The sequence below is a fragment of the Podarcis raffonei genome, chromosome 10, assembly GCF_027172205.1.
Source record: "Podarcis raffonei isolate rPodRaf1 chromosome 10, rPodRaf1.pri, whole genome shotgun sequence".
Taxonomy (NCBI): domain Eukaryota; kingdom Metazoa; phylum Chordata; class Lepidosauria; order Squamata; family Lacertidae; genus Podarcis; species Podarcis raffonei.
In genome coordinates this window covers 27908810-27936019 of record NC_070611.1, presented here as the reverse complement: position 1 = coordinate 27936019, position 27210 = coordinate 27908810, and the positions used below count along the sequence as shown (strand labels likewise).

Sequence of the window (27210 nt, the reverse complement as noted above, 5' to 3'; positions counted from 1 at the left end):
AATGGATAGGTTTGATCTTCTTGCAGTCCATGGGACTCTCAAGAGTCTCCTCCAGCACCATAATTCAAAAGCATCAATTCTTCGGCGATCAGCCTTCTTGATGGTCCAGCTCTCACTTCCATACATCACTACTGGGAAAACCATAGCTTTTACTATACGGACCTTTGTTGGCAAGGTGATGTCTCTAGAACCTCCAAACAAGCTAGAACCTCCAAACAAGCTAGAATATTATATATACAGAAATGGAAAGCGCAGATCACAACGAAGGAAGAGTGGCTTTTGGAAAGTAATGGGCTACACAGAAATGGCAAAGATGGCAGCGAAATTAAGAGATCAAAATGAACTTTTTATAGGAGAATAGAGGCCTTTTGTGGACTGTTTTAAAAAATACTACAGTGGTACCTTGGATTACATACGCTTCAAGTTACAGACACTGCTAACCCAGAAATAGTACCTCAGGTTAAGAACATTGCTTCAGGATGAGAACAGAAATTGTGCTCCGGCAGTGTGGCAGCAGTGGGAGGCCCCATTAGCTAACGTGGTGCTTCAGGTTAAGAACAGTTTCAGGTTAAGAACGGACCTCCGGAACAAATTAAGTTCTTAACCCAAGGTACCACTGTATAGTCAAATGAAACAGTGGAAATCCTTTCCTTTGCAATACTCCAAAACCTGCCTAAAAACTTTTTATTGCTAATTTTCTGAAAGTTTTAATAAAACACAGTTAATTAAAGAGCTTTTCACATTCAAATATATTTCATGATATATTAATGGCAGCAGCTGACATTGCCTTCTGGGTCACAGCCTGCAAGAAAGATCTTAGTCCAATGAGCTCCGATAGGAATGCCTTGTAAAAGTTCCACTCCCACTTGCCAATAACCATCTCTAATGAACTGATTGCACAGATGTCCCATTATGCTTAATGTGCTTCCAAAACTAGTTTAATTTAAACTCTGGATTATGGCCTCTTTTCTACAGCCAGTATAGTGTAAACCTGTTGGCTACAGACAAGATATTAGAGTTTCTTCTCCAATGGGAGAGAGATGTGTTGGAATGTAAAGTGCTGTCTAAAATGTATAAGATATTTCTGGACTGGAGAACAAAGGATGAGCAAGTAAAATCTTCAATGATACATTGGGCAATAGATATTGGTTATAATATAGATATGGAAGTGTGGGAATGATTGTTTTTGTTTTGGTTGTTAGATAACTGTTTGTAAATTTCAAAATCTAAAAATTAAATAAATTTTATAAAACAAAAACCTATGGACTATGCAGAAATGGTGAAACTTACTGGAAAAATAAGAAATCAAGATAACAAACTTTTTTTTATAAAAGAAAAGAAATGGTTTATTGAATATTTACAAACAAATTGTAAACAGATAAGGACATTAGCAGGATTATTGAAATAACCTGCAGTTTCATAAGAGTATATAGTTAATGTAGATGAATAAAAGAATAAGTTAAGTTAATTTAGAATATGCAGGAAAACGATAAAAATAAATTTAAGGGACCGCAGAAAGAAGAGGAAGGAAGTCGAGTTTTGAAATGTCAAAATGGCTGTAAATCTATTGAAATGTATATAACTGAAAATAATAAATATTTTTTAAAAGATATTAGAGTTTCTTTGTCATATTGGGCATATCAGTCACAAAATGGATGGGATTCGTTGTATTCTCAATAACAACGAACAGAAACATTAAGAAACTAGAGACTGGATTTAGAATTTGTGTGATTAGTTTTGAGATCTTTTTTGTCTTTTCTGAACTTTGGAGAAAATAGAATTGCTGGAATATTGTTGCTATCATCAGCATCAGCATCAGCATCATCATGGGTGGGAAGGTCCATACACTACCAGAAGGCTCGTCAAGGGATATAATGCTTACAATATTAAATTCAAAGCACCCTTTTCAGAAAAGATCAGGGTGTGTTGTGGGGGGTGTTTATGGGCTTCTGTTGGGGCCAAGATTTGGTATTGGTGAAGCAATATTTTTGCTGCTTTTGTGGTTATGTTTTTGTATATATCGTTGCTGGAATTTATTGTGAATTGTAAGAGGAGTGTTACATTTTATTGAATATTCCTTAATGATATGCTTTCATTAACTTATTGGTTATTTTGTTATATTTTATAATGTACATTTATGTATTTTTTCATGTTGGAGCCACTCTAAGCACCGAATGGTGATCTTATGACAACAGAATGTTCCTTGCAAGAAACAAAAGTCTAGGTTATCAAGAGTTTGACCACACCTGGGGTGGCCACTAAGGGCGCATCGGAAGATGGCTGACAATAACATCTCTCCGACCCACACAAGGTAATTAAGAGGCTGTGATGTGAGTAAACAGCCTCCCCCCCCAAGGGTGTGGGGGGGACTGCCCTTGCCTGCTGTGCCCTATACCACCCCTGAATTTGAGGGGGTGCGGGCCCTAGGCAGAAAGCCCTTGTACGGACCGGCGCTCCTGGACGCTGTCTCTGATTCACACCTCTAGCTGCAACAACTTCAAAAGAAACAATTAGGAGGAAGCTAATGCACATATTTCAAGGAAGAAGGGGGAGTAAAGACTGCTAACTGAAGAGATCTCTGATAAACAAGACGGGTCGGAGGAACAAGAATAAATCATGAGAAGCCACACTAAGGCTCGGTATGTTCGGCAACGGGACTGGATGGGGGAGGGGGAAAAACTTTCCTTTATTTTCTCTATGTGATTAACCAAGAATCCCCCCCCCCCACACACACAAGTCACAAGTCAGAAATGCCGTTTAAATGACTTAAGCTGTGGATTTAAGACTGTGTGGAGATAACTTTCTAACCAAAGCATGTTTTAAGAAGAACGTGGAAAGCATAAGAGCTTTGGAATGACGCAGCAAAAAATATTGTCGCCATCTTGGCAAGTTCTGTCAAAAGATTTATGTCTGGGAGGAGGAAAGTTCTGTTTTCATATTGTGAGTGAACCTCCTCAGAGGGAATAAAGTGCGACAGATCTGCGAGATTAATGATGGAAAGAGTGCTGTTATTTATGAAAGTGATGATATATGGAAACCATCTTGATATAATGACTGGACGAAAGAAAAAATTCACACAGGATTATAATTGGTGCTTACCTGCTTAAGGAGATTATTAGAAGAGATCATAAAGAAAAAAAGAAAAATATACGAATAAGATGAGATGTGGAAACAGCAAGATAAGACTGGATAGAATTATGAACATTATTTGGACAGATTTGTGGATATTAACGCAGCAGCAAGAAGATGATCGGAATCCCCCTTCGGAACTTGAAATATGGGTCACCCCAACAAAAATTTAAAATTCGGCTTTGTAATTCGGAATTTATGTGATGTGATTTGATTTGATTTGATTGGTCGGTTAATAAAAATTATTATTATTTTTTTTTTAAGAGTTTGACCACACCTGAGAAAGGTGGGTTGTTTCAGTGAAACAACCGAATGCAGTGAGGAAACCCTCTCTAGATGCAAAGGGTCAAGTGTATTGTCTCCCTCTCCAACTGGCCAAGGACTGCAGAACACAGAGACCTGCTGCGCCAGCAAATTTTGAGTTTCAGCTTTTGCTGCAGGGGACCTAACCATCATCAATCATCATTGGGACAGAGCTATGAAGGCAAAACAGCCTTTACAAAATTGGACCCTGGAGTTTAAATCATGTTGGTGAGCTTCCTCCCACATCTTTTTTCTCAGGGACAGACCCTTCAGAGTTGGACTCTCAGCCCTTTATCATGACATGCAAGGTACAGGTTTTAATATAACAACACAAGGATCATTATTTTGTACATAGGGTGTGTTTAGGACCTCGGTGCAAGCAGAGCATAAATGATTTTACCTATAGCAGACACAAGAGAAGGAATCGTTTGAAGCCATTTACAAGAAAGAAATGAATGAAACCACTGACAATAACAGAACGTTAAATCTACTCCAGGATTGCTAGTGTTTGGGTTTTGCTTTAATAGGAGCCTGAAACTGAGTTTTCAACCACACTTGGCTTTGCTTTACTGTTTACTTTAGATAAATTGCCTTTGCTTCCCCGTGCCACTATCAGTCAGTGGTGCATGTCATTACTGGAGCAGAAACTGTCATTCTGCTAATGGTATCACTAAAATAACACATTAGGATGATATTGTTTTCATATGGGGGATATCCATACATCTCCCACAAGTAATTACATTACCAGCAATCCTCTTAAACTATTGGTTTTGCTCAGATGCTTTGCCAGTAGTACTAAGTCTAATTATTGGAAAATCCCATTACTCGAGGTGTATGAATCAACAACAAAGGAACCATCTGAACTAACAGGGCTGACTGAAAGTGTTATTTCCAAGTGGCGAAGATTCCTAATGGTTGGGAGTCTTGTGGGTTTGAGCCATGGACAGGAAAGGGTTGTAAGGTAGGGAGAACAATAAGTGATTTCTAATAAAGGAAAAAGTCTGTGGGCGAGTTCCCTTAGTAACATTTGGAACTATTATCTGATATCGGTGACGTGCTGGAGCCACAGTGTTCTAAACCAAAAATCTATTTCAAGTATCTTTAACATCTGAAATGAAAGGTGCAGAAAAGGAACTGCTGACCTTCAGAATAATAGCTGACCCTATTATATTGCTCTGCAAAGAATGGCAATTATCTGGAAATATTATCACTAAAGTTCTGAAGAACTCGTTTCATTTCCGAGGTCTTTTTCTATTGGAGCCTCTGAACTGGATGCTGGTACAAATGCTACTTTGTGAACCATAAATGCAGCGCTCTGGAAATCATATGCAGTTCTATGCTGATGGCCCAGGACATCAAGCAGAATGAAGGCTTGTTTGCCTTACCACTGACAGCAGTACCAAAGGTTATTTCTGAATCTTCTGGTGGAGAATCCACAGTGTGTCTGAGCATGTTTATGAGATGCATGCAGATCAATTAATCCAAAGAAGCTTAACCCAGCAAAGACACATTGATGGTAGGTCACCCAGAAATGAGAGAGGGTGCTGCCTTCGACCAGATAGATGGACTATTTGATCACCTCAACTGTATCATCTTCAGGCTCTCATGCAAAGGTTTTTGCTATCACTGGTTACCATAGGAAGCTGCCTTATACTGAATCAGTACATTACACCATCGAGTCCTGCATTGTCTATATTGATCGGCAGTGATTCTCCAGGGCATCAGGCAAAAAGTCCTTTCCAGACCTACCTGAAGATGATGGGGATCAAACAAGGGACCTTGTTCATGTAACAAATGTGCTCTACACTACTGAGTTTTTAGGACCAATCCTAATTTGGGACTGTGGCATTGCCTTGCTGGATGAGCTCACAGTCTCCTGGAAGGATAAGACATATGACCCACATGAGATATGGCTCCCCAAAAAGTGTGGTTTTGGGTGCCATGCCCTTAAAAAGTGCGGCCTGAAATCACGTGAGATCATGGTAGCCATTTGGGCTGCTGTCCTCTCGCAAGAAAAAACAGGATGTCCCTTTTTTCACAGGGCAGTTGATGGGTATGGGGTTTGCCACTATTAGGAGTAGGACGGGGAACTAGATGAGCCCTTTTTCTGATCCAGCAGGGTTCTTCTCGTATTCTTATGCCTGAACTGATTTATGAAATTCATCAAATTTTGTGTACCAGCTGTCCAAGCTGTTGCTTTTTGCAGTCATTCCAAAACAAAGCCAAATCAGAAGGCCCCAATTATTCTAGGGATTTCCCCTCCTTCTCCTTCAGTTTGACTCCGTTATCTAACACATCAGTTGCATAAACTAATGTGAGACAAACAAACTGATGGCATTCATTCAAGCAGCTCTTCAACTCCAGGCAGGTATTATTTTGACTCTGCTTAATTCACTTCTTACTTGAAAGGGGGCGGATGGGATATGACCAGCTTGGGATATGTTTCTTCTCTATCATTCCATACACCTGAAAGCTATCACTTGAGTGGTTCTATTCCATGAGCCAAAACCATCAAAAAAGTATCTGTAAACTGGTATATTATTATTACTTTGCTTGTTGATGCTGATTGTGTTGCGTTCTTGTTTTGTGGCATTGTGATTTTTTCACCAAAAGGGCAAAATGCAAATATTTTAATAAATTTTAAATAAATCAATGGATAGCTAACCATATAAATAAATTTCTGATCCATGTTACATAAGCACAAGGGCTAAAAAAACAACAGCATAGGACATGATCCAGTCAATGCCTGTATATGTACAACACTTGCACTGCTCTCTTTACAGATGAGAGATAAGAGTATGGTATGGGGGTGTTTGAGAAAGGGAAGGGGGGATTAACCAACTCTGAGTTTAAATGTTTCATCAATAGATGAATGGCCTCCTTTACTTTACAGTGGTACCTCGGGTTAAGTACTTAATTCGTTCCGGAGGTCCGTTCTTAACCTGAAACTGTACTTAACCTGAAGCACCACTTTAGCTAATGGGGACTCCTGCTGCTGCCACACGCCGGAGCACAATTTCTGTTCTCATCCTGAAGCAAAGTTCTTAAGCCGAGGTACTATTTCTGGGTTAGCAGAGTCTGTAACCTGAAGTATATGTAACCTGAAGCGTATGTAACCCAAGGTACCACTGTACTTCCTTTATTTGAAATGTACCGTAAGTCTTCCTCCTTCTTGCAGCTGTATTCAAGTGTATTCAGCAACAACTCATTGGTGCAATAATTGCTAAAAACATTGACAAAAACATGAAGGCCAACAACAATGAAATATTCAAGACATTAGTAGCAGAACCCTTGGATGACAAGAGAGTCAATGGTGTGCGAAAGGAAGATAAGGATCTTGCAGAGAAGCTTTACCAATTTCAGGATCTATTTCTGTTTCCTGAAATAATGATGTAGAAAAAATAACTGCAGCTTTGTGAGTCAGTCAGAATTTGTACATATATACTGTATGTGATGTAGCTGGCAGAGATCTCCAAAATGTTTTTGGATCATCCAGTAGTTGCAAGGGGGCGGAGGCGGGAATGGTGAATAAATTAAAACCCAAAATAAAAGCCTCAGGCTGATGTGTTTGAACTTCACTGCAAACATTATTCATACATATTTAATTGTTCCATTGAGACTTTGACGGTTCTGGAGAAGTTCCAGGCATTATTTCCATTCCATTAGTGAGCCTGCAGCCTGCATACTCCTTAACCCAAAATGATTGATTCCATAAACGTCTTACCACTTACTGACCTGAACACTAATTGAAGTTGTGTATAGATTAAAACAAAGTGTATGGTTTTGTTTTTTCTGAAGCCAGCCAAAATATGTTGTAATCTCTGGAATGCTGTGTGGCAGATGACAAAAGTGGAATTTCTATAGTGTCTCAAACACACACACACATGCTTCCTGTCTATGAAGAAAGCTTTTCAAGAAATAACTGCTCAAACTAAAATGATGGGTTGCAAAGGAATAACCCACTCACATCCCTTTCATAATCAGAAGTTGAAAGAGAAAGGCATAGCTCACCCTTCTTTGAAACATTAATATCACGTTACATATTCTTTCATCTGCACTTGGATCTTCTCAATTACTTTGTTTTGGGAAATGCTATGCATTCTTCACCTCAAAATGAAACTAAATAATTGAAGATAAGTTTATCGTCTAGGGTTCATTCAAACAAACATGCAAAACACTATTTACTAAGCTTCTGTTTAAACAGAGAGTGCACGAAACGTATAAATTATTTTAGCACTAAGCTAAAAGAAATCCCTTAGAAAAAGAATTCTGAGAAGAACGAGAGTGATGCCAACTCCGTTTCAACCTTGGTTGGACTCCGGTCTCACAAACTGACTTCACTTGACTAACTAAAATGAATGCAGTAGAAGAATAACAGAAAATGCGAACAAAACAACACACAAGCCAAAACCGCACAGCACTGTGGGGTGGTGGTGCAGATCTCCTGGCAGCTGTGACTGCTGCTTACACTGGCGGGGAGAATGGGAAGGGTGAGGAAGTGGGAAGATCAATGGAGTACAAACATACCAGCAAAGTACAATCCAGCCAATGCATTTGTCCCTACCACCTTATCCCTCTACCTCCTAGTAAGCAGCAAGACTCAGCTGTCAGGAGGTCATGTAAGCATTGCTGCCACAACATGCTGTACACTACTAATAAAACCACCATCAGCACAGAGGATTTTGCTTCCCGGAAAAATGTATACAAAGCTGTAACTTGGAAGAGATTTTGGGGGAAGCTGTTCCTCAATGTGGGCACCACCACTGGCAAGGTCCTGATCCACTATTAACAAATTACACCCAATCTCACACAGAAAAATAAATATATGCTGAAGATATTGCTAAACTAAAATACATGGTGGTTTTATGTTATTATATCAACGTAAATTACCCTTGTTGGCATGGTGACATTTTTGCAACCCACCTATGGACCATTTGGTGAAGAACCATTTGACTATAAACAGAAATGATAAATAAAAAAGCACACACTTTAGATTCCTTTAACAGCTTCTGCAGCTAAGCTGACTTACACAAGGTTACTTCTTTCTATAATATCTATTTGATACGACTGTATGTCAATCTGCAGCAGCTGATCAATGGGCATTTGGCAGTCAGATGACAAATGTCTAAAAACCCTACAGAGATCTGGTTGTGAGAAGCTGGCAAGGTGATTCAGATTCAGCTTTCAGCATGCCCTGACTACAGTCTGTAAAGTTACTTTCTGCTGCCAACTTCTCTTTTTAGAGGATTTCAGGTGCCCTATAAAAATCTGAGTCATGCTGCTGGTTATTTTTAGGGATGAATGGATTCCCTTCATTTCGTAACTGTTTTGAGGTTCTATCATTCCTTTGATTCTCTTCTAGAAGAATTCCAGTCAGAGATCAGGACTTCAAAACATCCATTCTTAAATTCAGTCCGTGGACGGTGCCTCATAGGGTCACATGTCAGCCCCACTTCCTCCACCCTTGACCTTTCCTGTGATGAGTAGGAAGATTCGAAGGAGAGAGGGTTGTAAATGCACGCAGTTGAGCATTTTTACAGGCACCCCTGTGATTAGGAACCCAGTTCCAATCATGGGGAGAACTGTGTGTTCAGACATGATTGAACCTCACTTCAGAATATTCAACACATGGGAAGTGACAGAGGCAGAATGGACAGCCCACATCATCTCCACAATAGAATTCAAGGATTCCTGAATAGGCTAGTATTGTTGGTTGGTTGGTTGGTTGGTTGTTGTTTTTAAAGGAAACTTCAAAATTCCATTAAAATACAATATACCGTATTTTTTGCTCTATAAGACTCACTTTTTCTCTCCTAAAAAGTAAGGGGAAATGTGTGTGCATGTTATGGAGCGAATGCAGGCTGCGCAGCTATCCCAGAAGCCAGAACAGCAAGAGGGATTGCTGCTTTCACTGCGCAGTGATCCCTCTTGCTGTTCTGACTTCTGAGATTCAGAATATTTTTTTTCTTGTTTTCCTCCTCCAAAAACTAGGTGCGTCTTGTGGTCTGGTGCGTCTTATAGAGTGAAAAATATGGTATATATTATGCTTCCTAGAAAAAAAAAGATGCTAGGTGTAGTTTGCACAGCAGGCTGGAAGAGAAGGGAAAGCATTTTTCTCCCTTCAAACTCATGCTGTGCCATAGGAGCCAACTTCTAGGGGCTGAGCCCCACCCCCCAAGTTGATGGGCAGGGCAGGGATTACCTGGGGTCCCTCAATATTTTATTCAAATTGGCACCCCTGTGCGGTCCTAAGCATCCACTGCTGATGGGAGAGAAAGGGGGTGTAAGAAGGGTACAGGGTTGCATACATGGCAAAGAATATTAACTTCACATATTTGCTCACGGCAGTTGAACTTGTGGTGGCTAGCCAGGAAAGAGATTGTTGTGGATGTGGCTCAGAGGAAATGCCTACCCAGGGTGAGAAAGCGGGGGGGGGGGGAGGAATCGTATTCAATGCCATAGATCAGTATGAAAATAAGAGTATGTAAAACCTGTGGTATTGTAATACTGTTATACCAAGGCGCATCCACACTTGGAATATTTTGTACGGTGCTGGGCAGCATGTCCCAAGAAGGATGTGCAGAGCTGAAGAGGGAGCAACCCTTCTCAAGTGGTTGAAGCACCTTCACTTAGGAAAGGCTACAATGATTGGGGCTTTTCATTATTTTTTTAAAAAAGCAACTAATGGAGGTCATAAGTACAATGGTACCTTGGGTTATAGATGCTTCAGGTTACAGACTCCGCTAACCCAGAAATAGTACCTCGGGTTAAGAACTTTGCTTCAGGATGAGAACAGAAATTGTGCAGCGGCGGCACAGTGGCAGCAAAAGGCCCCATTAGCAAAAGTGGTGCTTCAGGTTAAGAACAGTTTCAGGTTAAGAACGGACCTCTGGAATGAATTAAGTACTTAACCTGAGGTACCACTGTTAAATGTAATGGTAAAGGACTCCTGGACTGGTTAAGTCCAGTCAAAGGCGACTATGGGGTTGTGGCGCTCATCTTGCTTTAGGCCGAGGGAGCCGGCGTTTGTCCACAGACAGCTTTCTGGGTCATGTGGCCAGCATGACTAAACCGCTTCTGGTGCCATGGAATACCAGAGCGCATGGAAACACCATTTACCTTCCTACCACAGTGGTACCTATTTATGTACTTGCACTGGCGTGCTTTCGAACTGCTAGGTTGGCAGGAGCTGGGACAGAACAATGGGAGCTCCTTCTGTCACGGGGATTCAAACCGCCAACCTTCCAATCAGCAAGCCCAAGAGGCTCGGTGGTTTAGACCACAATCCCACCTGCGTCCCATAATGAGGGTCATTGTTGAGGTTTGTTACACCATGTAAACTGCTGTCAGAGGCTCAGGAGCAGAAGAGCAGGGGAGAGAGCAAATAGAGAGCGGAGGAGAGGAATCAGAGGGGAGCGTAGGGGAATATGACAGTGACCCGAGAGATTCCATGAGCTTCTCCAGCGAATCAGAAGATTCCCAGGAGGGGGCGCCTATGGTAAGGGCGAGGGAGGTCCCAGGGGGGACGCTCCATAAACAAGGGACCAGAGGGGACTCCCAAGGGAGTAGCGGAGGATCAGGACCAGTTCCCCCACCAGAGCACAGTGGGGGGGAAGAGTCACATGAGTCAGGACCAGCTTCTCCTCCAGCAGGGAGAGAAGATGAGTCAGGGGTAACCACGCCCCCATCGGGAAGTGGGGAAACGGAGGGAAGGCCAGGTCCAGCTAGCCTCCCCGAAAGAGGGAGCAGTGACACAAGTGTAACGGTCAGAAGGAAAGTGGGAGGCTGCGCGCGCGCGCCAAGTTCAAATGTGGAGGAGCGCGGGACAGCAGAAAACCCGGATTGGGAGCCAGGTCCTAAAGCCCGAAGGAGGGGGGGAGAAGAGTCAGGGGACTCAGCGTCAGAGGAATCTAGGAGGGCTGAGACTCCGACTAGCAGGAGGACCCAGAGAAAGAAGGAACAGAGGAAGAGGTGGAGTAAGGCTAGAGTCTTAAGCTGGTGTCAGGGGGGAGGAGATTCAGATGGGACTTCTACGGTCTAAGGCATAGACGTAGCGTTGCGCGCTGCGCGTCTGGAAATGAAACTGAACTTCAATAAAGACTTTTTTACTTGAGGAAGAGGCAGCGTTGGTCTTGTGTGAGCTGGGACCTTGGGCAGCGCTGACAACTGCAGACAAAATGGATGGAAAGGAGAGAGGTTTTCTCCCTCTTACACGTGCCAATCCTGAATCCAGTTGGGATGAGGTTCAGATCAGACAACAAGAAGCTCTTTTTCTTTTCTAATTAAAGTACAGCATTTGCTACCTTAAGGCTGTGATGGCCACTAGTGACTTAAAAGGCGAATGTGGCTTTCAATAGCTGCTCATCATGAGGGCGATGTATTACCTCCAGGATCAGAGGCAACCACCTTTGAGTGTCAGTTGCTGGAGGGCAACAACAGAAGACAGGCATTCTCCTCACATTCTGCTTGTGGGCTTTCCAGAGGCTTGGCTACTGCAGGGTACGGTACAAGGTGGTGTATCAGAAGGACCTTTGGCATAACCCCACAGCCTCTTCTTTGGAAGGAAGCAGCTGCTTCTCTCCATGCCTCCAGCAACCTTCCCTTGCCCTCAGGCTTCACCATGGACAAAGTAGAATTCCTATCAAATAATCAAGGGTTGTCTCCTCTTGCCAGCTTTATGATCAACTGTTCTAAGCCTCAGACATCTAGCTTACAATGTCCCTAGGAGTATATATAGGATCATATTTTTTCTGCACTTTATTGCACCAATACATTATAACCATGCTTCATTTTTCCACAAAAGTGATTATAAAGCTGCCATGTATATTCCCCTTTTCGTTGGCCCGATCTCTCTACCTATAATTATTATGTGGCTGGATTTGTTCTTCCCATGATTTCTAATGAATTCTGCTCAATGATGAATGAATAAACGCCAGTGTATCCCATCCTTGCGTGGACAGGCGGAGTCCCCCAAACCCTGGGCAGCCCCCGTGTGGAATAACGACTCAAGACAATGTGCTATGGGATGAAAATTGGCCACAACTTTATTATGTTTCAGATGTGGGTAGACCTTGGCTGAGGCATTGGGCATTTATCCCTCCCAGTCCCCCGCCGGGGATCTGGGGAACATCAGGGTTATCCAGTGGGGGGGGGGTAAGGGCTGGCTCTAGCGAACATATGTTCAAGCAGAGAAAGCCTGCCCCCGTTACGCCGCCGTCGCAGGGGAGAGCAATGATGACCTCTAGGCGTACGGCCAACGCCTCCCTTCAAACAACCCCTTTAACGGGGAACCCTAGTATCGCCGCCCCAAAGAGGAGGGGGCGTGGGTCACCGCTGCACCCCCCCATTTAGGCAAGATAGACTAAAGGATTCCGCCCAAGGCCTGATACCGCCAAAGTTGTGACGTTTTGCTACGGGAAAGGCAAACCTGCCAATGCAGGGGAATTCCTTTCCGGCCCTTCAACAGCGACCCTGACGTAGCAGCGCCTGCGTACCTGTGGAGAAAAGGTTAATCTGCAAAAGAAGTCTTAACTGAGGGTGGGTAGGGTGGGAGAAGCTCTGGAGCCAACTGACAATTCCCAGGTAAGATCCTCCCTCTATTGTGTGGGCAAGTAGTCCCTCCCCCTACCTGGCCTAATCACCTTGGCAACGCTTCCCCAGGCGGGATTGGGCAACTGACTGAGGTAGGCAGAGACCTCCAGGTATCCCACCTGGGGGAAGGCGAAGCCAAGCCTGTGCTAATGTTGCCGCATAGGGTCCAGGGGCTGTGCGCGACCATGCAAAGGGCACCCCCCATTTAATGTGGGGAGCGGTCATTCTGTCTTCTTCTGTATGTCGTCTTTAGACAGAAATATATTCTACTGCTTGTCATCGTTCTACCAGATTTTCCTGTTATAAATATTCTCTTCCAATATCAGGCACTATTTCAGCTCATTTTCCTTGGCTTTGAGATTTCTAGAACTACGTATGAGCACCTCTATATTTTGTCTCCCTTTAGATGTTATTTTTGGTTGTGATTTTGCTATGTTACCTTGACTGATTGAATCTCCCCTGTCTCTGGGCTCCTCCAGGTGCCCTGCTTATTGCACATTGATTCTGATTTGCTTGCACAAAGTTTAAGAGGAGATTAGACTATGTCCAGTTTGCAATGAGCATTCATTATGATTAGTTTGCAGTGAGGTTATACAGCAGTGAGCATTCATGCTGATTTGCTTGTGCAGTGGTTAGACATATTCCAGTTAATCATTCACTCTCCCCACACTTTTCTATGCATTTCCCTGTCACTTTCCTAACCTCAGAAAGCCAGCTTTTTAAAAACACTGGATTTATTCTGCCAGAGCAACAGAGCACTTTTAATCCACTTTAAATGTGCAAACCTAGATTTCTGGTGTGCTCTGGATCCCCCACCCTCAAAACACTGATAGTCTGGAGATGACCTGTGTGTACAGCTGCTTCCTACCAATTCTTGCCCGCTAAGGAATGCTGGCTGCAGCAGCACCATCTGCCTTGGTGTAGGAATACCATCGTCTGGAGCAAAGGGATTAGGCTGATAGAGGAAGAAGCTGTAGATATCTGCCAACAGTCAGATGGCTTGCCTGGAACAAGAATTCCTCCAGAGCCAGGTCAGAGGAGCAGTGTCCTTTTAGAACTATGAAAAATAAATCTCCAAGAAAACACAAACCCAAAACCAACCCATGAAATATTGCAAGGATTTATTAAGCCAGAGATTATATTGTAGCAGTTCCAAGAGTTTCTTTCTTTCCTGAATCAGAGAAAGATGTTTGTTTCACACACAGTTGTCTTAAGGAAAGAAAGGAATCACTTGTGACGTATACAGTGGCGTAGCGTGGGGGGTGCAGGGGGGGCCGGCCGCACCGGCCGCAACATCTGGGGGGGCGCGCTCGCCGCCTCCGGAGTCTCCGAAGAGCCTCGGGCGCAGGCCAAGAAGCCGAAGCTGAAGAGCCCGCTGAGCGCCGCGCCCAGGCAGAGCGCGCCGGGAGGCACCAATGCCAGGGCCCGGCGGCAGCCGCAGCACCTCGCCACCATTCCGCCGCCAGACTTGCTCGCACAGGCACGGCCGCCCGACGCCGACGTTGCTGCCTCTGGCGGCGGACACGTGGAGAGAAACAGCGACAGCCGAGCGGAAGACTCTCCCTTTCTCACTGCAACGCTCCGGGGAGGGGGCGAGGGAGAGAGTCAGGTGGAAACGCGCGCGCGCCCCCCAAGCCGCATCTTCGTGGGGGTTGGGGGCGAAGCCGCCGGGTATTTGCGCCCCAAATTGGGGCGACCGCAAAAAGCCACTCTGCCAGCAGCAAGCTTCAAGCTCAAAGGCTCCCTTCGAGGAAGCTGCGATCCTCTTTCCAATTAAGTCCCCCCCCCCCAGCTCAGTTCAGTGGGAGGTGGATTTCCCGGGTCTCTTGTCCCTTAGAGGGCGCCTCTCATCATCCCGCCATTCTGAGAGCAGGGAGGGCGCCTCTCAGGAGACTTCCCCCCGCATTTGCTTTCCCGCTGGATCTGCAACTCTTCTGGTGAGCGAGGTTTAAACCAGAGGCAGGCGCTCCTTCTTGGACGGATGCCTGGAAGAAAAAGACCCCGGGGTCTCTTCCTTTCCTTCCCCTGCAGAGACCAGCCACGTCCCTCAGCCGAGGCCGCCTTGCTTCTCAAAAGAGCCGGTCTACTACAGTTCGTGGCTGCATGGGAGAGCACTGCTTTCCTTGCAAAAGGCCCCCAGGTTGAGTCGCCGGCACCTCCAGCTATGAGAGGATGGGAGCAGTGGCGTAGCGTGGGGGGTGCAGGGGGGTCGGCCGCACCTGGCGCAACATCTGGGGGGCACCTGGCGCAACATCTGGGTTAGGGGGCGCAAATCCATGGGTTAGGGGGCGCAAATTACTTGCCTTGCCCCGGGTGCTGACAACCCACGCTACGCCACTGGACGTATAGCATTTGTTTTGACTCAAGGACACAAGACGGGAATTGGCTTCTGATGATATCACGCCTGCATAGTTTAAAGACAATCTGGAAAGCTATATATGCTTGTATTGAGCTCCGGTGACAGTACAGCATTCATGGGTCACTGAGAGAGTAGTAAGGCAGAGATTCTTTGCAATTCCACCTGTTCCAACCACTGACTACTCTGATAACTTTGTAGACCAGAATTTAGCAGCCATGCTAGTCCAACGGAACAAGAACAGGGCAAAATTACTAGGTGCAAGAATTAATTAATAGGTGCAATAAAGGTATTGCAGTATGTGCTACTTTAAATCAGATCAGATTTCGCCATCCAGAAGTCTGTAAAACAAGGAAGAAATTGTGTCATCAAGGTCTTGTGCAGTGTCAAGAGATTGAAATTTCTCCTTAGTAGGCACAACAATGACACAATGACAGTGATCACTGGTGCCAGCTCCCACAAGAAACCAGAAGTCGCGTTGAGGGCCTCATGAGGCCTCGGATGCAACCTCTGAGGCCCTATGAGGCCTCAGAAGTGCATTGGAGGCCACCCAAGCACCACTGTGGCCCCCACAATGTAAGATGATGTCATGATGAGGGACGTTGTGCACCCATAGTCTGGGGCCCAAGTCGGTACCTCTGATGATAATCATGGCAGTAATAGTAGCATGAGGAGGATTTCTTAGCTGCCCTTCACCATGCTTTAAATAAATAAAATGCTTCAGATTAACATGGAACTCAAACCCCTTTTCCCCAGTGTTAAGTTGTGGGTGAACATATCAGACGACACAACGATTCTTCAAACAGCTCTTGTTTATTCACAGGCCAGAACAGAACTGAACTGAACTGAAGGGTTCAGTCAGCCTGCTTATATAGAGCTCCAGTCCAACATAACTGTAACAATTTTCTAAAACTATCCAATCACTGAACATCACTTTCGATCCCTTATTTGCATAACTATCTACAGTATCCCCCTGCTGGCCCAGGGTGAGAACTTCAGTACATAACACCCAGGTCATGAGGCATTCTTTGCCTCACACAGGATGCCGTGTTGGGGAAACACCATCACTATGTCAAGGGACACAACAGCAGGCCTTGTTCCTTCCATGCTAGCAAGCCTGCTGGCCAATCCATCCCAATCACACATGTAGCATCCATGCAAAGAGATGTTAGCATTGTTACAAAAGTTGGGCACCACCCCAGTCTTTGCTGAGCTGTGGCAAGATTCCGGGAGGGTTCCCGCCACTCACTCAGGGTCTGTATTCCTTTGAGAATCAAGACCCGCCGAATGACATAGCTTTAAGAAATGTGCTTCATTCACATATTTACACCTGACTTTGGATGGAGGGAGTCCAGATCTTACAGCATGGCCAACTCAAGAGGGGGGTTGTTTCCTGCAGCCGTGCAGCCCTGAAGGTCCAAGGCATCCCAACGGAAGTGTTGCTGAAACTAAGCTGTGGGCACAGCCTTTCTCCTCTGGTCTCTCACTCTGAATCCCTATCAGGCAGATTGAGAGGGGGAGCTCCTCCTCTGGGCATGTATGACACATTGCTCAGCAATGTGCAGTACTCTCCTTGCGCAGGGTGTCAGAAGTGGAGAAGAGCCACCAGGAGCTTCTCCCTCCTTCTCCTGACACACACACACACACACACACACACACACACACACACACTGATTGCTCAAGTCTCCTGCTTCTATCATCTACCTTCTGTTGACCGCTCCTCAGTGTCCCAGGCTCAAAGGTGTTATCTTCGGAGCGTTCCCTGAGGGACTCTTGGGAGGCAGGCTGCCACCCAGCCAGTTTGAGCCCTCACTGGAGAACTCTTGGGCTGGTGGCTCCCAGCTCTTCTCCTCCTCCAACCAGGCCTTGACATCTATCCTGTACTAACTGCCAGTCATCAAACCGCTTATGAAAATCTCTTGAGATCTGGAGGTGATGGTCAGTATAGCCACTCGCATTCAAGAGGCCCTTGGCACCCACAGAAGCTCCCTCCAGGCTAATCCATTAACCTAGTATCAAAAACGTCTCAGTAAAAAAAGTGCCGTTTATCAAAGGCATCTCTCATTCTATTTACTTCAGATGCGCTGAGAATTCAAATGAGTAGCTCAGTTCAATCCACCTAAGGGCAAAGCAATCCTACCAAGCAACAGAAAAACAAACACACATCAAAAAACCTTGTTTCTTAAAAGCCAGGAAAAGAGGCGGACTCTGGAGGTCAACCAATTAGAATTATTTCAAGGAGAAAGTTTAATCAAAAGGAAGGAGGGGAAAGCTTTAGTAATATTCTCCACCTCAGCCACATGTATTCGGCTAAGCTTATGCGGCTTGAGCAACTAATGCAATTTAAATGTACGCCAGATCCATTTTAATGCAGTCTTCGGGCAACCCCTCTTCCCTGACTGCCTTTGTCGTTAATGCAATCAAATTTATGTTACGTTGTGGCAGGGGAAAGTGGATGCTGATGGGAAGTAGGAATACTCAAAAATATTTTTCTGTCTTCAGATGTGGGGTTTGTCTTTTGAAAGCGCCCCCCCCTTCCATCTTTCCCTCGCTCCCTTCTAAAAGTCAGGTGTCACTCTGTGGAAACACATGGGGATTTGCCCATTAGCAATGAGAAAGGCTTACACTTGTGTCGCGGGAAGCACTGCCGTAAATTAGAGTCAAGGTTCATCACAAGGCAAGCTAATCCAATTCCAGAGGAGAGGGCTGTGAATGCGCCATAGCACAAAAGGATGAGAGGCACTTACCAGGCTACTGACAACACCATTATTTTAAAGGCTCTTTAAGCTAGGCCTTTGAGTGCATTCGTCGGTACAATAAATAGATTGTATAATCTTCAGCATAAAGACGCGGTATGAGCAAGGTAGCTCAAATCCATGGATGTGAAAGGTTTGCATCATATTTGTTGTTCTAATAATTTTTGGGCATCCATTCAAAGATGTCTTTGTGTGATGGGGTTTTAAAGCAAAATGGGGGCGGGAGAGGACAAAGAGAATAAAAAGGAGGTGCATTAGACAACAAGGAGACCTATGCAGCAGCTGCTGTTAACATTTTGTGATTTTGATATTTTAATCTATCTGAAGTTCTACCTATTTCTTTTCCTGTTGGAGGTAGACAACATGTAATTATGGAACGCCAAAATCTGAGCACCTTGTTCTTATTATTTCATCTCATGTACAAAGTAAAACTGGATGACTCAATATTGCTCAGCTATCAGCTCATTCTTCTACGGCAAAAGAAAGCTATATTGATTTTTTCCAATAAAACATCTTAGGTTATCTCTTGTAGCATGATATGGGTTACCTGAGCAGAAATGAGTCAGTTAAAGTAGACATAGACGCAAAGTGTGTGTCCTCTACTACTAAGGATTTTGCAAAATTCTTACATGGGTATGCTTCTTATTCTTATTCTTAATTTTATTAGTATTAATTTTATTAACTGCCTTTCACCAGCAGGCCCCAAGGTTGGTTACAGCAATGTAGAAATCCAGAATTAAAAACAGTTTAACTATATTTCAGTCACAGGAATGGGGTGGGACTTGAACACACACATCTAGGGTGCCAAAGGTCAGGTAAAAGAGGTACACCTTTAGCAATCGCTGAAAGCTGTACAGTCGTACCTTAGTTCTCAAACAGAATGTGTTCTGAGAGTCTATTCAACTTCTAAAACCATTCTGGCTGCCAAAAATTGTTCGAAAACCAGAACACTCACTTCCAGTTTTCGATTGTTCAGGAGCCGAAACATACGAGTTCTAAGGCGTTCAGCAACCAAGGTACAACTGATGCACCTGTGTGAAGAGGGCATTCCAAAGCTTAGGGGCTACCACCAGTGGCAGAGCTTCATGCTCCAGCACTGGGAGGTGGAGAGCAGGTGGGGGTGTGGCTGGTGGTGGTGTCCTGGGGGTGTCCTGGGGGCGCCCAGTGCGGGAGGGCAGCCACGATGGCACCCTACCGGGATCATGGTGCTGAGGCCTGTGTGCTCCCCCCGCCCCCTCTTCCTCCGCCAGTGGCTGCCACAGGTAAGGCCTTCTCCTGGGCCATCCCCACCAGCATTCTGAACTACTCAAGGTGGCGCTACAAAGAAGGAACACTTTGCTGATTTTAACACCCAGTGGGGACTGTAAGAAAGGAGATATTCTTTCAGATATTTGGGGCCAAGTTGTTTAGGGCTTTAAACACTTGCATGAGCACCTTCAACTGAGCCTAGAAATCAACTGGCAGCCAATGCAGCTGTTTTAGAATAGGCATTATACAAGTTATAAAGGCAACCACAGACAGTTTGCAAGCTCAGTTCAGAGGAGAGATATGGTCATTTGAGATGCTAAGTGTTGAAGCAAGATATTGCCTATGACAATCATTCTGCCAGGATAATCCCAAATGTTATAGCAAATTGTCCGTCATCAATCTGGGATCTTGCTGGTGGGGTGGCACATGTGTGCAATTCATATAATTTCATTTTATATCCCTTCCCATTCAACATATGGAGTTGCTTAATTAAGCATACTTTTTAAAATGCTTTAGATTCCAAAGTTTGATTTCCATTTTTTAGAGCTAAAGCTATCTCAACAGAAATCTTCTCCTTTACCGTGTGTGCAAAACGGTGCTTTTAAACAAGAGGTAACACAGTGAGGCATGTTGAACAAAAGTTGCATAAATAGAAAATATGTAAACTATGTGATCTTCTAAGCTAACGTTGATCAATGGTTTGGAATAAGCCATATTCATTTCCCCTTCTTCTTGGAGCAATATGCAACACTAGCTGAAGTACACTAAATTTGCCAAAAGGGAGGTTGGAAGCAAATTGCTGCTAAAAGCATATGGAAGATGTAAATTTGGAACAACGTGTTCTGCAAATTTGCACCTTAAAGAATCGCTACCTTAATGATTCTTCACAACTTGCTTTTTTCAAATTAATGCTTTAGTCAAGCAGCTTGGGCCATTCTAAGATGGGGGTGGGAAATATTTCATTTGCACCCATCAATTGAGAGGTGGCCCTGGGAGATATCACAGGGTGAGAGGCTGTGAGAAGAGAGGGATGAGCCCAGCTCAGAAATGGAAGGACACAACTTCCTCTGTTGAGGATGGAAGTTAAGATATAGTGATGAAAGAAGATCTTGTCATTCCTTTCTTCATTTCCTGTAGATTAGTTTGTTTCGTTTATTGCATTGTGAAAACTTCAATAAATTTCCCAAAGCCATTTGAATATGTGGTCATAGCCAGTGGGTTTAATCTTCACCAATGGGAGGGATGGTTCTGTCTAAGTTATGGTTAATTCCCATATTTCCCATTACTGCAGACCCATTGAAATCAATGGGCTTAAGAAAGCCAGGGTGGTATAATGGTTGGGGTGCTAGAATAGGACCCGGGAATCTAAAGTTCAAGTCTTCAGTCCAGCATAACTGAAGGAGCGTCTCCACCCCCATTGTTCTGCCCAGACACTGAGGTTCAGTCCTGAGGGTCTTCTGGTGGCTCCCTCCCCATGAGAAGCGAAGTTACAGGGAACCAGGCAGAGGGCCTTTTCGGTAATGGCGCCTGCCCTGTGGAACACCCTCCCACGAGATATCAAAGGAAAAAACAACTACCAAACTTTAAAAAGACATCTGAAGGCAGCCCTGTTTAGGGAAGCTTTTAATATCTGAAGAACTATTGTATTTTAATATTTTGTTGGAAGCCGCCCAGAGCAGCTGAGGAAACCCAGCCAGATGGGCGGGGTAGAAATAAATTTATTATTATTATTATTATTATTATTATTATTATTATTATTATTATCCCTGCTTAGTTGTAAAACTCTCTGGGTGACCTTGGGCCAATTGTCATCTCTCAGTGTTGTTGTGAGGGTAAAATGGGATGGAGAAGTGAGCATACCACCCAGAGCTTCTTGGAGGAACGTTGAGACATGAACATAATAACTAATAAATAACGTTACAGTGGTACCTCAGGTTAAGTACTTAACTCGTTCCGGAGGTCCGTACTTAACCTGAAACTGTTCTTAACCTGAAGCATCACTTTAGCTAATGGGGCCTCCTGCTGCTGTCGCGCCACCGGAGCACGATTTCTGTTCTCATCCTGAAGCAAAGTTCTTAACCTGAAGCACTATTTCTGGGTTAGCGGAGTCTGTAACCTGAAGCGTATGTAACCTGAGGTACCACTGTACTTCTGTTCAGTCATTTAGTCATTTTAGTGAGTCTATGCCAAGTATATCTAACATTAGGCATCACCCAATGAGTTTTTATCCCAGTATAAGAGCTAAATAGCTTACCAAGATGTTTGTGTTCTCAGCAACACGGCTTTGTGAATGGTCACTGTAGCTATTTTATATATGGTTAAACTGTAATATAATTGTCACAGTCTGTCTTTGTTTGCATTTCCTGCTTATATTTCCCCCTCTACAACCATGTGTCTTTAAGGGGTCACAATACTTGGTTATAATTTTTAACATTACTTATTTGCCCATCTTTCTTTTTCACTCTGCTTATTAAGAAGGCTGTTATTGAATGCCTGGCATGTATCCCATAAATAATGTCTTTATTTAATGAGTGGTGTTGCCTAAGGCAATTTTATTTCATTGCCCACAGCAAGAAATGAAGGCACTTATGTCACCCTTTATATTTTAAAAATCCCCATTAGATCAGCTTATTTTTGAAGATGAAATGATGCCTTGCTTACACTTAATCCAATTTAACATTCAAGACATTTGTGGCAAATTATTTCAAGGTAAAAATAGGTTAAGAAAACTTTATATCATGGTAAAACACAGCAGAGCATTTATTGATTTGATTCTGATAAGAAAAGACACGCTGGATCAGACCAAGGATCTATCTCAGCTTTCCTCAACCTGATACCCTCCAGATGTTTTGCGCTTCAACCCTTGGAAGTGGTTCAGAATTATATATTTACATGGTATATTCTGTATAAGCACACAGACAACCATTTGCAATAATCGAACTGTGGTTATTTCCTACCAGAATAAAATGATCCTGATGTTCCCCCTTTTCCAGAAAGCTCTGGCAGACTTTCCCCAGTCTGGATAGGGCTTGTCCTGAAGCATCATATCTGTGACCTGGAGTGAAGAAAGTGACAAAGAGACTAGTTCAAGCTGAGGTAGTTCTGTTACAGTCATACACAGAGAGAGAGAGGGCGAGGGAGAGGGAGAGAGTTTGTACAGTACCTCAGGTTACATATGCTTCAGGTTACATACGCTTCAGGTTAAAGACTCCGCTAACTCAAAAATAGTGCTTCAGGTTAAGAACTTTGCTTCAGGATGAGAACAGAAATCGTGCTCCAGCGGCGCAGCAGCAGCAGGAGGCCCCAATAGCTAAAGTGGTGCTTCAGGTTAAGAACAGTTTCAGGTTAAGTACGGACCTCCGGAACGAATTAAGTACTTAACCCGAGGTACCACTGTAATGTGTCGCGACACACAGTTTGGGTAACTCTGGCCTGGAGTCTGTTGTTTGACTTGTCTGCTGTTCTGGCTCATGCCCACTAGGTTAAGTACAGACCTCTGGAATGAATTAAGTACTTAACCTGAAGTACCACTGTAATGTATTCCAGTGATTTGAAACAATACATCAAAAATGCCCCAAGACAGGGGACAAAGTTGCACATGCAATTATGCAGTCCAATGCTATGTGTGTTCACTAATAGATAAGTCCCAGAGAGGTAAATGGGGCTTACTCATGAAGGAGGGCCTGCCCATATCTCAGCTTAATGTGTGCTGTGAACCCCTTGTGCCTCCTTTAATCCCTCCTTGTCTACGCACCATTCTCCTCAAACTGCTGCCATCCCACACTTCCCTTAAAAAAAAAATATTTTTATTGATTTTCAATATCGTTCCAATGACAGCCTCATTATAACAATTCCAGTTAATTTTATCCAATTAACACAATTATTAAAACCAATTATTAATATACCAAATAAAACAATTTAGCTAAAGTGGCCTCCTCACATGCTAGATTTGATGGCTCCCTCTTTGTTTTCCTTTTTATTTTCTGCGTTCCAAAATCTTAATAATTTCAATTACATTCCCTTCGAGATTATAAGACTTTGTACAATGGCTACAATCTTATGGTTTCAATTCATGTTAATGTATTAAGTAATTTACAAAGTTTCAAGTAAGGCACTTAGTCTGTAATCATTGTTCTTTCCTGTGCGTGATAATTTTTTCTCCATGATGTTGTCCCAACCATATATGCTGTTGTGTCTTTCATTCTTCCAACTGTTGATATTTCCCATCATGACTCGGGGGAAGTGGTTGTGTCACAGTTTTCCAAAAACCTCTGCGTCACTTCATTCCATGATTGAAGAGCTTGCTAGAGACCCCTCTGTTCCAACAAATAAACTGTCCTCACCATTTTTTCCCAACCTAGGAAGAACGGTCTGATTCCAAACTGCCAATGATTAATAGGAAAACCTCTGACCTTGCAGCTGGCAGATACTTTTCCTCCTTTCAGCTGAAAATTTATAATCAGTTATCTTTCCAGTTAGATTACATTCCAAATTGTCTCAGTCTCCTTCACATTCCTTTGAAAATAACGGAGAGTGGGGGTGGTTTTGTTCTATATTCCAAAATCTATATGAAGCCGCTGGGAGAGATAATCAGGGGGTTTGGGCTGGATGTTCATCAGTATGCAGATGATACCCAGCTCTACCTCTCTTTCAAATTAGAACCAGTGAAGGTGGTGAAGGTCCTATGTGAGTGCCTGGAGGCGATTGGAGGATGGGTGGCAGCTGACAGATTGAGGTTGACTCCTGCAAGACAGAAGTACTGTTTTTGGGGGGGACAGGGGGCGGGTGGGTGTGGGGGGACTCTCTGGTCCTGAATGGGGCAACTGTGAGGGTGGGAGTCATTTTGGACTCACAGCTGTCCATGGAGGTACAGGTTAATTCTGTGTCTAGGGCAGCTGTCTACCAGCTCCATCTGGTACGCAGGCTGAAACCCTACCTGCCCGCAGACTGCCTCACCAGAGTGGTGCATGCTCTGGTTATCTCCCACTTAGACTACTGCAATGTGCTCTGTGTGAGGCTACCTTTGAAGGTGACCCGGAAACTTCAATTAATCCAGAATGCGGCAGCTAGCTTGGTGACTGGGAGCGGCCACCAAGACCACATAACACCAGTCTTAAAAGACCTACATTGGCTCCCAGTACGTTTCCGAGCACAATTCAAAGTGTTGGTGCTGACTTTTAAAGCCCTAAACGGCCTTGACCCAGTATACCTGAAGGAGCATCTCCACCCCCATCGTTCAGCCCAGACACTGAGGTCCAATTCTGAGGACCTTCTGGTGGTTCCCTCATTACGAGAAGTGAAGTTACAGGGAACGAGGCAGAGGGCCTTCTTGGTAGTGGCTCCTGACCTGTGGAACGCCCTCCCATGGGATGTCAAAGGAATAAACAACTGATGTTTAGAATACATCTGAAGTCAGCCCTGTTTAGGGAAGTGTTTTTTTAATGACTGATATTTTAATGTAGTTTTAATCTCCTGTTGGAAGCCTCCCAGAGTGGCTGGGGAAACCCAGCCAGATGGGCGGGGTATAAGCAATAAATTGTTGTTGTTGTTGTCCTTTCAAAGGGTTAACTCCCCCCCCCCGGCTTTCTCTCTGTCTCCAACCATCCCATACTTTCTGCTCCTTAAAACTGGAGATTCCCTGTTCTTTGAAAATCTGAATAGGAGAGCTACACTGATTATTATTTATCTTTACCTACATGCTTCTATAGGTCACAACCGTCTGGATAGCTCAGTGGGCTAGAGCATGGTGCTGATAATGCCCAGGTTGCAGGCTTGATCCCTGTGTGGGACAGCTGCATATTCCTGCATTGCAGGGGGTTGGACTAGATCAGGCATAGGCAAACTTGGCCCTCCAGATGTTTTGGGACTACAACTCCCATCATCCCTGACCACTGGTCCTGTTAGCTAGGGATGATGGGAGATGTAGTCCCAAAACATCTGGAGGGCCAAGTTTGCTGATGCCAGGACTAGATGATCCTCAGGATCCCTTCCAACTCTGCAATTCCATGGTTGTTTAACCAGGATCCATTTGGATTTGGATGAAGCAAAACTTGGCCACGATTTGTTCTTCGGTGTTGATATTGCTGCTGGCACTATAAGTGAACAAATGATAATCCCATTTAGCATGTGAAATGGAAGTAAGCAGCATGTGAAGTGGTTCCTAGAAGATGGGCAGAAGCAGTAATGAAACCTGCGCTTGCTGTGACCTGGTGCTGTTGTCCAATTTTGAATGGATGATCACTAGAGAAAGGGTTACTGGCCCCCAACCAATGACCTTGCAGAGTGAGAAGGCTTGATTACCATTTGACTAACTGTGTCACCAAGCACAGCGGCACAACAGAGGGGTAGCACCTAATCAACCGAGATCAAAAAGAATAGAAGCAATGGCTGAAAAATGGAATTCATTGAAAGTGTGGGGTTTCCTTTCATGGCACACCTATCGATTCCCTTGCTTTTGATCTCTGTAGAGATCAACATGGGTCCACTGTTGTAATTCTCTGTGAATGCTTCTCTGTGGAGAGAGGACCTTTTAAGTTCCCTGTTCTGCAGTCCTTTGAATTTTCCTACCACTGAGAGAATAATCCCTGTGCCTCTTTCACAAGAAAACTTTGGCTACATTTGCTTTCGCAGAGAAACTATAACGCCTGCCATCCAGCTTAGAGAATAAGCAACTGCCGCTGCCTCGACATTTCTGCAGCTGTGTTATTTGGTTCCACCAAAATATTTCAGGGCCCACTAAGTCTTGCCATGGAGGTTATATGCCATTGCTCCTACTGTATGAACCACATCTCTGTCTCCAAGGACAGGTTTTCAAAAAGCGTTTTAAAGTGCCTTTGACACGCAGGAAATTATGGAGCTGTTTGCGGACATGTTTCTGCATAGCAAGAAAATGGAGTTTTGAATGCTTTTTAAAAATGCTGTGCCATAGTTTAGTTTCCTGGAATGCAGGGGGCCGGACTTCCAACTCTACAGTTCTATGGTGAATGCACAATGATATGTGACTTAAAAGGTTTGCTGCAACAGGCCCTAAGGAATGGCAAAATTCTTTGGATGTCATGGTGACTATAGTTCTATTGTTCTTCTCCTTAATTGCATGAACAAAGAAGGCAGAGAAGGGTGTTAAAGATTGATTCAAGTGATCTAAAATATTCATAAAAACCCATCTAAAAATATCAAGATCTATGATATGACAATTCTAGGCAGCTACTATGGAAAAGAAGCCTAAGAAATCCAGATTCTGGATCCATCATTTAGGAAGAGAATAGCCCTCCTACAATCAATGTGCTATGTACATGCAACGTTCTAGTAACTCAAAACGTCAAAGTGGGCTTTGATTCCCAACCACAGACTGCAGCAGAAATGCCACAATTGGAGTCTGCATTGCTTCAGACTTTTGGAAGGCCATCTAAATTCAAGATGACTGATTTGCCACATATGACCATGAAGACACACACAATTCTGTTCCAATCTAACTCGGAAGTGGCATCTAGAGAAATCCTGGCTTGGTAGGCAACACTGCGGTCCAAGCAAGTGAAGCCTGAGAGTCCTCCATAAAGAAGACCATATGCCACCTGTGATCTACTTTCCATTATTAATGCCAGTGAAAATTAAGCAGAGCAAAAAAGAAAGAAACCCACACAATGTTTTCTTCTTTAAAAAAAATGTGGGGGATGAAAAAGCTAGTATTAATTTTTAATCTGTATATTTAAACAGACCATCTGTTAATCAGCTCCCAATTTATGGTTATTTAAGAAAAAGGGGGAGAGGAATTAGAAACAGGAATCAATATTAGCCAATCCTATTTGATTGCCTCATCCTTAGAATGCC

At 43.9% G+C, this 27210-nt stretch overlaps 1 protein-coding gene across 3 annotated transcripts in view; it reads right to left on the bottom strand.

The window, feature by feature from the left end:
• The window catches only part of TMEM117 (transmembrane protein 117), a 214614-nt gene that overhangs the window by 66994 nt on the left and 120410 nt on the right, over positions 1 to 27210 (bottom strand). For all 3 annotated transcript variants that reach the window (XM_053405031.1, XM_053405029.1, XM_053405030.1), the window contains exon 5: positions 22341 to 22438. In XM_053405031.1, coding sequence (XP_053261006.1) covers positions 22341 to 22438 — 98 coding nt within the window. The remainder of the gene's footprint in view (positions 1 to 22340; positions 22439 to 27210) is intronic.